This window comes from Aspergillus ibericus, assembly GCF_003184845.1.
Source record: "Aspergillus ibericus CBS 121593 unplaced genomic scaffold BO80scaffold_83, whole genome shotgun sequence".
NCBI classification, from domain to species: Eukaryota; Fungi; Ascomycota; class Eurotiomycetes; order Eurotiales; family Aspergillaceae; genus Aspergillus; species Aspergillus ibericus.
The window spans coordinates 62587-74778 of NW_020292181.1; the positions used below are offsets into that span (position 1 = coordinate 62587).

Genomic DNA, 12192 nt, shown 5'->3' on the forward strand with positions numbered 1-12192 from the left:
GGTCTTGGCGGCGTCGCTCCGATTCGAGAACCCTCGACTGAGGCCGCATTCATCCAATCCAACACAACACACCACCTTCCTCTCACCCATTCAACACCATCACAGACCACAGAATACAAAGTACAAGTACTAGAAGAAAATGTCCTTCTACGTCGCCCCCAGCCAACAACGCACTCTCCGCGCCTGCATGGTGTGTTCCCTCGTGCAACTTCACAACGTGAGTCCTCATCCCCCAACCCAATCCCAACCCACCAACTAACCCTCATCTTCCTTTCCACGCAACAGAAATTCATGCGCGAAGGCTGCCCCAACTGCGACAACGTCCTCGGGCTCCGAGGCAACAACGACGCGATCCAAGAATGCACGTCGCAGGTATTCGAGGGGCTGGTGACGCTGCGTGATCCGACGACGAGTTGGGTTGCTAGGTGGCAGCGGTTGGATAGTTATGTGCCCGGGACTTATGCGGTTAAGGTTACGGGGTCGGTGAGTTGTACCTCCTTATCTATATCTATCTTTATGGGTTGGGGGGGGGGGGGATGGGAGGGGAGAGGAAGCGAAGGAAAGGGCTAGAATTGGACTAATGGTTGGTTGGTGGTGTAGCTTCCCGATGAGATTATTTCTAGTTTGGAGGATTCGGGGGTGAAGTATATTCCGTATGTGCATCTTTTTCTCTCTACGGTTGGGTTGTTGGTGTGGCTAACATGTGGGTGGGTGTAGGAGGGATGGTAGTACGGGCGAAGAGGAGAATTGATCGCTTCGGGTGGATAGGATTGTTGCTGGCTACCTAGGAGTATCTGCATCACGATCGGCATTACTACAGCACAGCGGTTTTATTGACAGGTATTAAGGCTGCCGGTTGCACGATGGAGTTTGGGATCTTTGTTATAATTGTACGGTATGGGTCGCTGCATTGGAGTTCATGTTTACTCGGATTAATACGAGGTATCTGTAATAGATAACTGCCTTGACGGCATCTCATAGATAAATTAACAGCTAACATAAATCGTAGTAAGGCCATACGGCTCAGATATCAGAAAGCTCCCACCCAAATCCCTAACGCCATACAGTCGCAGACTAGAGCAAAAATAACAAGACGAGCAAGCGCCTACAGCTGCTTAATGATCTTCTCAACGCTCTCCAGGAGGATATCAGCTGTAGCATGTTAGTATCACAATCGCATTAACCGGGTTCGAAGAGCTTACCGTGGTGCTTCTGGAAGACCAGCATGGGCCTCAAACGCACAGCGCTCACACCGCTTCCGCCGATGTTGACACCAACGCCCTTGGCCTTGGCCACAAACTCGTCACGCTTGGGCGTGTCCCAGGCGATGAAGGTTCCCTGGCCCTTACCACGCAGGTTCTGCAGGTGCTCGGGGTACTGCTTGGCCAGACGCTCCAGGCCGGCGAAGAGGTAGTCACCGGTAGCAGCAGTGTGCTCCACCAGGTTCAGGCGCTCGATCTCCTCAATGATGCCACGGAAGATGAGGGCACGGGCCGGGTCACCCATCCAGGTGTTGAACTGACGGTAAGGCTTGTTGGGGCGCAGAGCCGGGTTGCCGTAGTAGTAACCGGCGGTCTGGGCCTTCTTGGAGAAGGTCACCATGTCGGGAGGAGTCTCGAGGTTCCAGTGGTCGTGGGCCCAGAACTTTCCGGTGGCACCCACACCAGTCTGCACCTCATCAACGATGAAGAGGACGTTGTTGCGCTTGGTGATCTCACGGAGACCACGGAAGAAGGCCGGGGAGGCGTGGTTGTCACCACCCTCCGACTGGATGGGCTCGACGATGACAGCCGCGACGGGGTTGTGCCACTCCTTGATCAGGCGCTCAGTCTCCTGCAGGCACCGCTGCTCCTCCTGGGCGTTCTCCTGAGCGTGCTCCTCCAAGGGGTACTTCAGAGCGGGGAAGGGAGCCTGGGGCCAGTCAAAGGCGGGAATGTCAAGCTTGTGGATGGGCTTGCTGCGAGTGGTGGACAGACTGCCGAAGAGACGACCGTGGAAGGCCGACTTGAAGGACATGATGGACAGCTGAGGGGATCCGGGAGACTGGTTCTTCATGGTGGTCTCCAGCTCCTCCTCGGTGAACTCGGTCTCGGGACCGCCACGCTCACGCTGACGATAGTACATGAAAGCAGCCTTGTAGGCAGTCTCGTTGGCATCCGAGCCAGCCATGGCGGTGAACACCTGGTTAAGACCCTTGGGGGCGGCCTTGAGGATACCAGTGTTGAGGATGTCGGCCCAGTCGTGGGAGGGGAAGTTGCCCAGTGCGGGTCTGTTGATCAAGGAAGTGATCATCTCGGGAGACTCGGCCACCTTGCGGAGGTGAGGGTTGTTGTAGCCGACGGGGATAGAGGCAATCTGAGCATAGCTAGACAACTGCATTAGAACCCAAGCACATCACCACGAAGATAAACCACGGTCGAGAGGAGCTTACACATCCAGGAGCACGTTTCCGTCCAAATCGGCAATGCTGGGTCTATGTTAGTCCTGTTCGGCACTCCGCAAGGGGATGAGATGCGGGAAACTTACTAGTTACCGGTGGACTTGGTGTAGTCCGTGAGCATGTTCAAACTGCGCACATCAAAGACCTTGTCCAGCTTCTCGGCGGCAGCCTTGTTCTTGGGTCCGGGGATGGCCGTGGCCAGCTTGGGCGCGGTCGGCTCATCGGGGAAGAAAGGCTTCTCCGCAGCGCGGAGGTGCGGAGTAGTGGTGAGGGTGCGGACGGCCGACAGGCGCGTCGCCGGGCGGAGCTTCATGCTGGAGCGGAAGAGAGCTGCCATTGTGATAGAGGATGGATGAGGGGAGAGGGGACTGGTCGGATGAATTCAGGAGGCCAGACGCAAAGAAATAGCCAGCTGCGAAACAGGGATGTGGGGAAGCAATGATAACGCAATGTCGATTGATAAGGAGCCCTCGATCGACGCTCAACCGGCTGCACAGCAAATCAGCACCGATTGGATATCACGGAGGAGCAATTGGGATGAACTTGGAAAGAGAAGATCAGACCCGAGAAAAAGAAGGCCAGGCGAAGGCTTATATACGAGCGCGAGGGGGCAGCTGGAGGCAGGGAGAGCTCCCCGAATTCCATTGGAGCTGCCCCGCGGAACTGCTGCCTCGGCGATTTGCACCAATCAGCGGCCGGGCTGGCCCCGTGCTCGGCGACACCAGAAAGCCCCCCCGAGGAACATCCTTCCCAATCAGTCCGGCTGGGGCACTGATGATAATTCGGAATGATAATGAGAATTGAATGGTCCAATCAATTGATGGGAGGTACTCTTCATTGAGAATGGATTCCTGTCGCATCCGCCGTGTGCCGATGACGGTTGACGTAGTGGTCAACAACCGGATCGGCGCCAGCTTATCGGTGGCGCACGCCGGCGATAAGGCGGCCGATCTCTCGCTACCAACTCCGATGATTCACGCGGCGATTCACGCCCTCGGCGGTTGCTCGCCCACGACCAAGTGAATCAACACCCTGATTTGGCAATGCATTAGATATAACATGGTGTCAGAGCCAATCTTGTGACTGGCACATAGCATGCAGCCCTGACCCTCGATAACCAAGATATATTTTACCCGCATTGCAGGTAATGAAGATATGTACCACGCGACAGCAACATGAGGTGGCGAGCTCTTGTCAGACCAGGATGAGAAGTTACTGTGAAGTCAATTAAAGTCCCCGGCGTCTATCCAATCTTGAGAGACTACGGAGAACCAAGGTGTCAGAGACTTGACTGACTCACCTGCTGAAGGTCATATTCGGAGACAAGTATGTATCTCATCACATCAATGACCACACGTATCTACCACAGCAGTATTCAACATATCATTCCCAAGCCTTGACAGTAGTTTGAGGTACGAATTAGTTCCGCAGTGCTCAAATAGTCCAATGTAAGCATGATAATTCTAACAAATGAACCCTCCAACCCAGCAAACGAATACCAACAAGAGGAAGACCAAAGTAACCTAAAATCCCACCACAACGATAAACGAGCATCTAAATGTAAACCTTAAAGCTAAACTAGCACAAGAATAGCACCAACATAGTCCAAAAGGCCCAAGTCACTCCGCCGTCAGAGGGCACCCTCACTAGTCACCGCCGACATCTAGACCCCTACGGCCCCAACAATAATACACTAGAAACAGAAAACCAGAAAGCGGGGTATAATACCCATATTACGCTTGAATAATTTCAAATCCATCCCGCTTCGCCGGGAGCCGAGAATCTGTTCATCTCCGAGGGTATCTAGCGGGCCAGCGGTATCGGCCACTAAGGGTACACACATACAGTAGCTCCGATAGTCAACTAGTATCTATCTAGTGAGTAATAAAATTCCACTGACATACGGAGTACCCAATCTTAGAAAACTGTATTCGGAGGTCAATGGTTCTCCTGCTCAAGAGCGAGCAATATTCGACGGACCGCGGAGCATGGATCCAAGCTCCATATTAGACCTGAAGATCAAGATCTCGGGCTTTAACAAGACCGTAGGTATGCTAGCCTGCTACATAGTATGTACTGGTGTTACGAGATCAAAGCAAGCCGACGTCAGAATCTATTAGAGCATTGTTCCTGCGTTAGACGCAAGACGGATCCTAGCATAATGTAGCTAGCACGGGGCACTAGAGTAGGTCCACCACCAGCTCCGTGCGTGTCATTAATTACAAACAGAGATCGACGCAATGCCATTCGACGCATCGGCAAGCCCCTGTTTTGGGCAGGCCCGAGCCGGCTTGGAATGCGCTTGATATTTATCCATGGGGTCGGACCCAGCATCAGGCCATACTGGGCCACTGGCATGTGCGCGGAGGACTGGGTGGAGCCGAGCCCCGACGGTGGAGCGGATCGAAAGACCCACTCGTTCAATCACATGCACGGGCATGTCCCGAGGACTTGGCTTGATGTTGGTATATTCGTAACGCTTCATCTGTACAGATACATGCTACCAGTGTACATGGTGTGTATATTATACATGTTCATAATCAATCATAACCAGATGATTCAATCCAAGAAAAGAATAGAGAATGTCGGAACCCTAGACCGGGTTGTTGTGTTCATAGAAGGACTGCTCGCCCTTCGAGTCACGAGTGAGCGAAGTGGACGAGACTTCGCTGCCCGGTGACGTGTACACCACACCGTCGCTCTTGAGAGCGATGTGGTGCGTCGGCGTCGCGACGCGCGTGTGATTCGACACGACCCTGGAGTCGTTGCCGACGTGGCTGGGCCTTCTGTTTTCCGTCCACGTTTCCATTTCGACAGTGCGCAAGACCTCCATCCGGTCCACCATCGTGTCGCCTTCGTAGCCATACTGACGATCTTCGATCTTGGATACTCGGGACGGCTTGGACGGTCCAGTGGAGGACCACAGCTTCTGATCCCGACTCTTGTTGCCAAATGAAGATCCGTAGCCGCGAGCCGACGGGAGCAGATGAGGCAAAATAAAACCAATGAGAGGTCGAAGTGCAGGTGCAGAAGCGCAGATCTAGGTGCTTGGTTAGCAGAGAAACAAGCACACTCCGCCGGAATATCATACCATAGCCAGATTAATCTCAATCGATCCGGCAAGAAGGATCGGCCATCCCATCCAAGTAGTGTCGTATGATTCCATCATACTCTTCCAAACATATACCGTGCGCACGGTACCCGCAACGTTGACAAAAATACCAAGACCAAAGATGGAGATCACAGCAAGCCGCTGCCGGGCAGGTAGCTTCAGATTCCAGATCAAGGGCATAGGAAGAATGGTGCAGAGGAAGTCGGTGAAAATATTGACAGTGCTCGCAGAGAACACAGCTGCGCCATAGTTGACGCAGTGATAAGGGTACATAGGCTCCAGGTCCCAGAATGCATGGATAGGCCTAACCGAAAAGATGGTTAGGCGACGCACATACTCCGTGGGGGAAAGGTCAACTTACGTGCACTGGAAGATGCTGACCAACAAGAAGACGATACAGCACAAGGCCACAAACACCAAGGAGATAAGCAGGACAATATAGTACAGCTTGTACAGTCCCTTACTCCCAGTTCCGATAAGGCGCTTGCAAAACCACAGAACCGAGAGCTTGACGATTGAGCAGGAGAGAGAAAAGGTAAGCTGGAAAGCGAGGTTGTACTTGGTGATAATCGGAATCCAAGGCAAGGGTACATCCCAGATATGTCGATTCGCACCATAGCGCTCAGTCGCCAGAGACGTAGCAACACACATGCCGACTCCGAAAGCCTGATAGATGTTAGACAACTCCACGTATTAAACATCGTCACGGGAGGAAACATACGAAAGCGATGACAATCAGGGCGTCATCCAGACCAGGGGTACACGTGATCTTGAAACGTGTATAGAGGCGAAGGGCAGTCACAATGAATGCCAGAATGACGAGGACGATATTCACAATATTCACGGCATGCCCGCGCGTCTCAGGGTCGACGTAATTTGGCGTGGGCCATGTCGCCAGGACTTCGGGAGGTGGGAGTTGCATGATGACGATTGCAATTGGATATTAGCGAGAGTCGGCGGGATAGTTTTTCAGGTCGAAAGAATGTAGTGCTGCGGCTATTGTTGTCACGATTGTCTGATTGGATTCAAGCGCAACCATCGGCAACCCCAGTCGAGTAGTCGAAGGTCGTGTTGGCCATTATCACAATCAAATCAATCTCGGGGGTAGTGAAGCGAAAGCAGTCGTGGCCGACTGACTGTGCACGGGGCCACTGGCTGGATGTTGACAGCAGCAGGGACAAGGGGGAGCCGGGGAGATGATATACCACGACGGGCGTGTACCCACATCTGGCCTAGACATGCTGCGACATAAATGGTCCCTCCATTAACCATGGACTGGGGGGTTGATTTCTGTGTGTCATTTAGACTTTAATGGTTTTCTCCAGTGTGTTCAATTTCAGATTCAATATTCCGGCCAAACGGGAAGTGTAGTCCTCCAATCAGACTTGAAATGCAGGTCCACCGTGGGCGACATTATCCAACCGATGGCAAAGGGAGTCGCAGAACCGAGAATTGCCGGATTCCAAGCCAGCACAGGACAGAAGTGATAGGCAGACCCGGCGACCCGTCGTTCACGGTCGTCCCCACATGCCAGGGAGGCGATCTGAGTATCTCGAGCCATTGAGATGGGCCTGGTACTAGTAAGCGGGCATGTCCTTTGGTTCAAGGATCCAAGTTGGACCAGGTCCAGAAAGCCAAAATGCATAGGTTGTCTGAAATTGTGGGTTAGGGGATACTCTCGGGTCGAGCAAATCACCCGAGTCGGGACAATGGATGGGAAGAGGGATGAGGCTGGCCGAGTTGGGGAGAAGCCAATCGAGTTATTTCGGTCTCTCAGACAGCGAACGTGAGAGATGATCGAGGAGCAAAGGATTTGAGCTCCACCATCTAATTTCAGGTGGAGTGGCCTCGACTCCAAGGAGCGGCCCATTGACCAGGACCGATGTACGGAGTGAGATGGCGCCAGCTAAGAGGAGGAGAAGAAGGACTAAGGAAAGGATCAAGGAAAGGAAGAGCGGCGGGGGACCCCACCCGGAAGCCAATCCTATCTGGTGATTAGTCCAAGACTCCCAAACCAACTCGTGCGAGAGCTTGGCCGCTTTCGGAAGGACACCAGATTGCCCCGCACGATAGCCCGACCGGCTTTTTCCCCTCACAAAAGCATCGGCCTGCCGGGTGTGAATTATCGGTGGTCATGGGCGATCATGGGTGGTGGTAACAGCCCTATAGGAACAGAGTACGGGAATCATCTCCCCTGCATGGGAATGGCATGCTATCTGCAGTTCTGCATGTGGTGGACGATGTTTTGCATGAGATGGGGATGCTGAATGACCCCGAGTCATAGTCCGTCCTATTGCGGTAATGATGGGTGCTGCTGTGGCCTGGCTGACAAAACTTTTTACCGCAAAAAATTTCAAATACGAAATTGAGCTCCTCCATTCAGATCGGCTTTACTGTCAATGCGTGTTTAGGTAGGCAGCAGCAGCAGCAGATGGCTGCACGTTCCTGACTACTCCTGACTACTCCAATTGTGTGATGATCATCCGAAGTTCCTTGGAGGTTGATGTCATCATCTGGTGTCATCGATCGTGCCAGTCATCGAAGCCATTGGGATAAACTCGAGCAACCATTCCTCCCTGCCACTATTGCTTGGATGGTCACAGTATCCGTCAGGACATTGGCTGGAACTTCAACCGACAGCTCATTCCATGGTCGGTCTAGAGATTACAATCTCAGAGCTGCCTCTCAGTTCATACCTTGCTTAGTAGTAAGGCAAGAAAAACACCTTCACTTCCCAAATGGGCTAAAGCTGACGTTCCCATCAAGTAACTGATTCAAGTTGGGATGGGTGATGCCAATAGTCAGTGACAATCGCCCATCAGAAAGGACCTATCTTGACGGGGTGATCCTCCCGTGACGGGCCCGAATTCCAAAAAGCGCCAAAGCCCAAGGCGACCAGATGGCGATCTTTACCAACTATGGGGGGTCCTCATTACCCGTTCTTGATGGAGCCAATACTTTCGCCATCACGTTCAACAGCGGATTGGGTATCCGAATAGTGCCATGATCGACGGGGTTCCGTGGGTACGCCTCTAGGCATTAGGCAACCCTGACTGGACTCGTTCCATGGTCCCTCGTGGCTATATATCGGAATAAACTCGCAAAAGCAATAAAGTTCAATATCATTGTCCATCTCCCCTGTGTCCCCTGGTCAGGGCTGTACAGATGCTTCCATGCATTCCTTCCTCCCCGTTCCGCCGCTTAGCCGTTTGGGCGGCCAACCGCTGGCTCCCGCCCCATAATTCAGACTAGCCACAAACTTTATTGCCCGGGCCCAGCCATGATCGCCGCCTGGCACGATTCCTCACGCCTAAGTTGAGGATCATCGGAGCTGACCCAAGTTCACAGAGAAAACTTTGACTGTGCGTGCGCATCTTCGTTGGCATCTCCATGATCTATCAGACTGCCAGCTCTCCACCAGGAAATCAGGGTGGCCCCTGGTTTACATCCGTATCTCCGATAGATGCGTCATGACTCAGGACTTTACTGTCAGGGTCCGCGGAGATCAATCCCCAGGCTTTAGAATAGCTTTTACGGGCTCACCATGTCGGAGAGCACTGAGTAGACTGCCAGACAGGTCTTGATGTGGATGCGACACCCGACGGCCCACCGTTCATGAAGCACCGTGTTGTTTCAGCTGCATGCCTAGACTCACTCCTAAACAAACACCAGGCCGCATGTGTGCCAAACGGATATAAAACGTGTTCGAAACCCGCAATCTACGCCCCATAGTAGATTACCTGAGTCTCTACGGAGTATCAATATTGACTTCTGTGCCTTGACCAACAAGCTTTACCAGCAGAATGGTTAAGGACATCTCCTCGCCACCTCAACCAAAAGCCCGGCAATCAACACCCGGTACAACTGCCAGCACCCCGGTTTAGACTTCAGATAATTCTTTCTTCAACCAAGTAACCAGGGTGATGTGCCTCTCTGTACCACGCTCGACAGTTCCTCCGATGCCAAATATTAGACTTGCTGCTTGTAGGCGTTGCCACCAAAGTCAGCTTGACTGTCATCTCCTCGATCTCGATAATGCGAATGAGGGGTTGATTATGTACTCTTGCCTAATGCGGTTTCTGAAGGATCTGGTCTGAAAATTGGGTCGGCTTTCCCCCAACGGCATGTCGTTTCTGGCCCCGAACCTTATCGGGATAATGGGGTACATAGCAGTCGCCCGGACCCTGACATCTTGGCAGGGCCCTGATTATTTAATAAAGGAACACCATCGACTCTAGTGGGCAATAGTAGCATAGGGACCTCTATCTAGAAGCTGTATATTGCTTTTTCTCCGTTGAACCCTGCACCCACGTGCTGCCGGTTTGATATCGATCGACTAGTACTATCAGGGGGTTTAATTGGAGGGTGGCAAACCAGGAACTTGTGTAACAGTGGCTTAATGAGGTCTTCTTCTCCAGTAGGGGGGTTTATAGGGCTGATCTTTATGCTGATTCTTGGTATACAAAACTGCTGGAGATGTGGTTAGCCCCTTTACAGTATGCTGGTGTTGCTCCATTGTTATTCTACCTGGACTAAGGCCACCTGTGACCAAAGCACTTGTGCTCATTCGCTGCTATTCTGTAGTGATAACACTGCAGCCCCCGTTGACTTGACATGCATTCTCACAACCTACTACAAGTAACCCAAGAGCAATACCATACCGGCTCAGCTTTCAGCTACCTCAGTCTGAACAAACAAAGCCTCCCACTTAGTGAACCTCTCAAACCCAACAAACCCACCAGTTTCACCGTTTAAAATAGAAACAACATCATAGTTTCAACCATGAAACAACTGACAATCCTACGATCTTGAACAACAGTATCAACCGGCAACAATCCCTCGCGTAGAGCGCACCATATGCTGCTGAAACGAGGATCTAACATGTGATACAGACTAGCCGAGCTCGAGCTGCCGATCTATCTACCCAGGAGATTGTTTCCTGAGCTTTAGACTGGTGTTTTGTACAGTGATCCAATATGCTCCATGTAGCTTTCTCTGTTTGTGGTATGGTTTCTGACGGATCCCACGTGTATTGTTACTTGGCTGTGTTATGACGGACATCTGCCGAGGGGTGGGAATGATGTGTTTTGTGTGGAGGAGGATGGTTTCGGGGAGGACTGCATTCTGTGTTTCTTCGTATGTAGGCTGTCACCTGATCTTTTGTTTTGTTTTTGTCATCTTGTGTGGTGATACTTCGTCTCCAAGGCACCATCTGTCCTCTACGTAAGTTATTCTCCAACTCTTATGTGGATTTGCACATAGCCCCATTCCATCACTTTCAACTCCTCACTATCGCTTTCACGCTCTTCATCCCAGCTACGCACCTACTAATGCACATATCTTGTCCTCGTCACCTCAAACTGGGAAAGCCGGGAGTCGCATATTCCTCCAATCAAGTCAGTCACGATGTCATGCCTATTGGAGACGACATTCCACATGCAACCAGACACAGAAACTCGAGCTTTCTACAATACATTCCATCCGTCTGATGATACAAATAATCGGAGACCGCTCGTATGGTACGGATTGTAAAATTCACATAAGCTACCTTTTGTTTACCCGTGGATTTCTATCGGTTGGCAACCAAGGACTGGTCACCACCGAGCTGTAGCTTGTGGTCTAGGTGGTAAGTCGTGTGACTGCTTATAGTTTTTCCCTCTAACTTTTTATTCTACCCTTGCCTACCTGCAAGAGAAGCCTTGGTCGGATTTGCTCATGAGCTTACTGATCTTTGAAGTCTCTGAGTCATTGATTGTGTATAAATGCGTCTTTTAGGTTTCCACCAGGTAACTAGAGATATATAGTGTTGGAGTGAGTTAACTGCTCAACCCTCCATTCGAAGTCTCCCCACTCACGGAGTTATGCAGGCGAGCACGAATATGAAATCAAACGCCATCAAGTACATCACCAGGCGTACACGGAGAAGTCGACGACCAATGAAAAGCAGCTTACATGTGGTGCCGTGACAGAACGTCACAAGGTAAGACTTTATATAAATACAACGACTGAAGACCTTCTTTGAGATATAGAGGATATATGTTGCGGGCACGGTATTGTGCCTCAAGGTTTTGGCCCGGACATTTGATCTTAAATATCACGGAGGTACTTAGACGACATAGTATTTACTCTAAGAGTCTTTCATCTAGTATATCATATATAGTGGTTAAGATTGTGCCAGCGTTCAGAGGATCCTTCTTATAAGGACCATAGCACAAACAACTAAGAGATTCTAGGCCTAAAGGCTCGAGGTATTCGCATAGCTTATCAATAAGATAAAAACCATAGCATGGCGATGGCCATATCTTGTCAGCAAAAGCAATGTTGAGTTGATTGTTAGTTTATTTGTTCGGTGGAAATTAGCGAATCCAGGTGAGGCCTGAACGAGCAGGGGCTTTGCTGAACTACAACAGGCAGGTCAAGGTACGGTAGAGAGATGATATAGATCATCCCTAACTGGATATTATATGCACAGCAGGATCATATGTAGGAGAGGTATATCATTTATAACAAATTCACGGACACCGTCAACACCACCATCACGACGGCTACTACTACTACTACTACTACTACTACTACTACTACTACTACTACTACTACTACTACTACTACTACTACTACTACTACTACTACTACTACTACT

The 12192-nt window shown here is 51.1% G+C and overlaps 4 protein-coding genes across 4 annotated transcripts; 1 reads left to right on the forward strand and 3 right to left on the reverse strand.

Annotated features, from left to right (window-relative positions):
- Positions 1 to 139: 139 nt before the first annotated feature.
- Positions 140 to 972, forward strand: spt4 (transcription elongation factor SPT4; the record flags this gene model as incomplete). The annotated part of the gene is made up of 4 exons (XM_025724107.1): positions 140 to 217; positions 286 to 483; positions 601 to 653; positions 718 to 972. The coding sequence occupies 4 exons, from the start codon at positions 140 to 142 to the stop codon at positions 749 to 751; spliced, it is 363 nt and encodes a 120-aa protein (XP_025569499.1). The 3' UTR covers positions 752 to 972.
- On the reverse strand, positions 912 to 2965 carry gatA (4-aminobutyrate transaminase gatA). The gene is made up of 4 exons (XM_025720638.1): positions 2527 to 2965; positions 2432 to 2467; positions 1203 to 2365; positions 912 to 1152 (listed from the first exon to the last, which is right to left on the reverse strand). The coding sequence occupies exons 1-4, from the start codon at positions 2775 to 2777 to the stop codon at positions 1106 to 1108; spliced, it is 1497 nt and encodes a 498-aa protein (XP_025569500.1). The 5' UTR covers positions 2778 to 2965; the 3' UTR covers positions 912 to 1105.
- A 2068-nt stretch (positions 2966 to 5033) lies between these two features.
- On the reverse strand, positions 5034 to 6474 carry BO80DRAFT_369478 (uncharacterized protein; the record flags this gene model as incomplete). The annotated part of the gene is made up of 4 exons (XM_025716393.1): positions 5034 to 5480; positions 5532 to 5856; positions 5914 to 6218; positions 6274 to 6474. 4 exons carry the CDS (start codon positions 6472 to 6474, stop codon positions 5034 to 5036), a joined length of 1278 nt encoding a protein of 425 aa, XP_025569501.1.
- A 210-nt stretch (positions 6475 to 6684) lies between these two features.
- On the reverse strand, positions 6685 to 7463 carry BO80DRAFT_278364 (uncharacterized protein). Its single transcript, XM_025714904.1, has one exon. It carries the CDS (start codon positions 7420 to 7422, stop codon positions 6895 to 6897), a length of 528 nt encoding a protein of 175 aa, XP_025569502.1. The 5' UTR covers positions 7423 to 7463; the 3' UTR covers positions 6685 to 6894.
- Between the last annotated feature and the right edge of the window lie 4729 nt (positions 7464 to 12192).

Coding starts and splice junctions, on each gene's coding strand:
- gatA (XM_025720638.1), bottom strand. CDS start 2,777: ATGGCAGCTCTCTTCCGCTCCAGCATGAAGCTCCGCCCGGCGACGCGC. Junction 2,366..2,431: donor GGAAACGTGCTCCTGGATGT/GTAAGCTCCTCT, acceptor GCAGTTGTCTAG/CTATGCTCAGATTGCCTCTA. Junction 1,153..1,202: donor GGTCTTCCAGAAGCACCACG/GTAAGCTCTTCG, acceptor AACATGCTACAG/CTGATATCCTCCTGGAGAGC.
- BO80DRAFT_278364 (XM_025714904.1), bottom strand. CDS start 7,422: ATGGGCCGCTCCTTGGAGTCGAGGCCACTCCACCTGAAATTAGATGGT.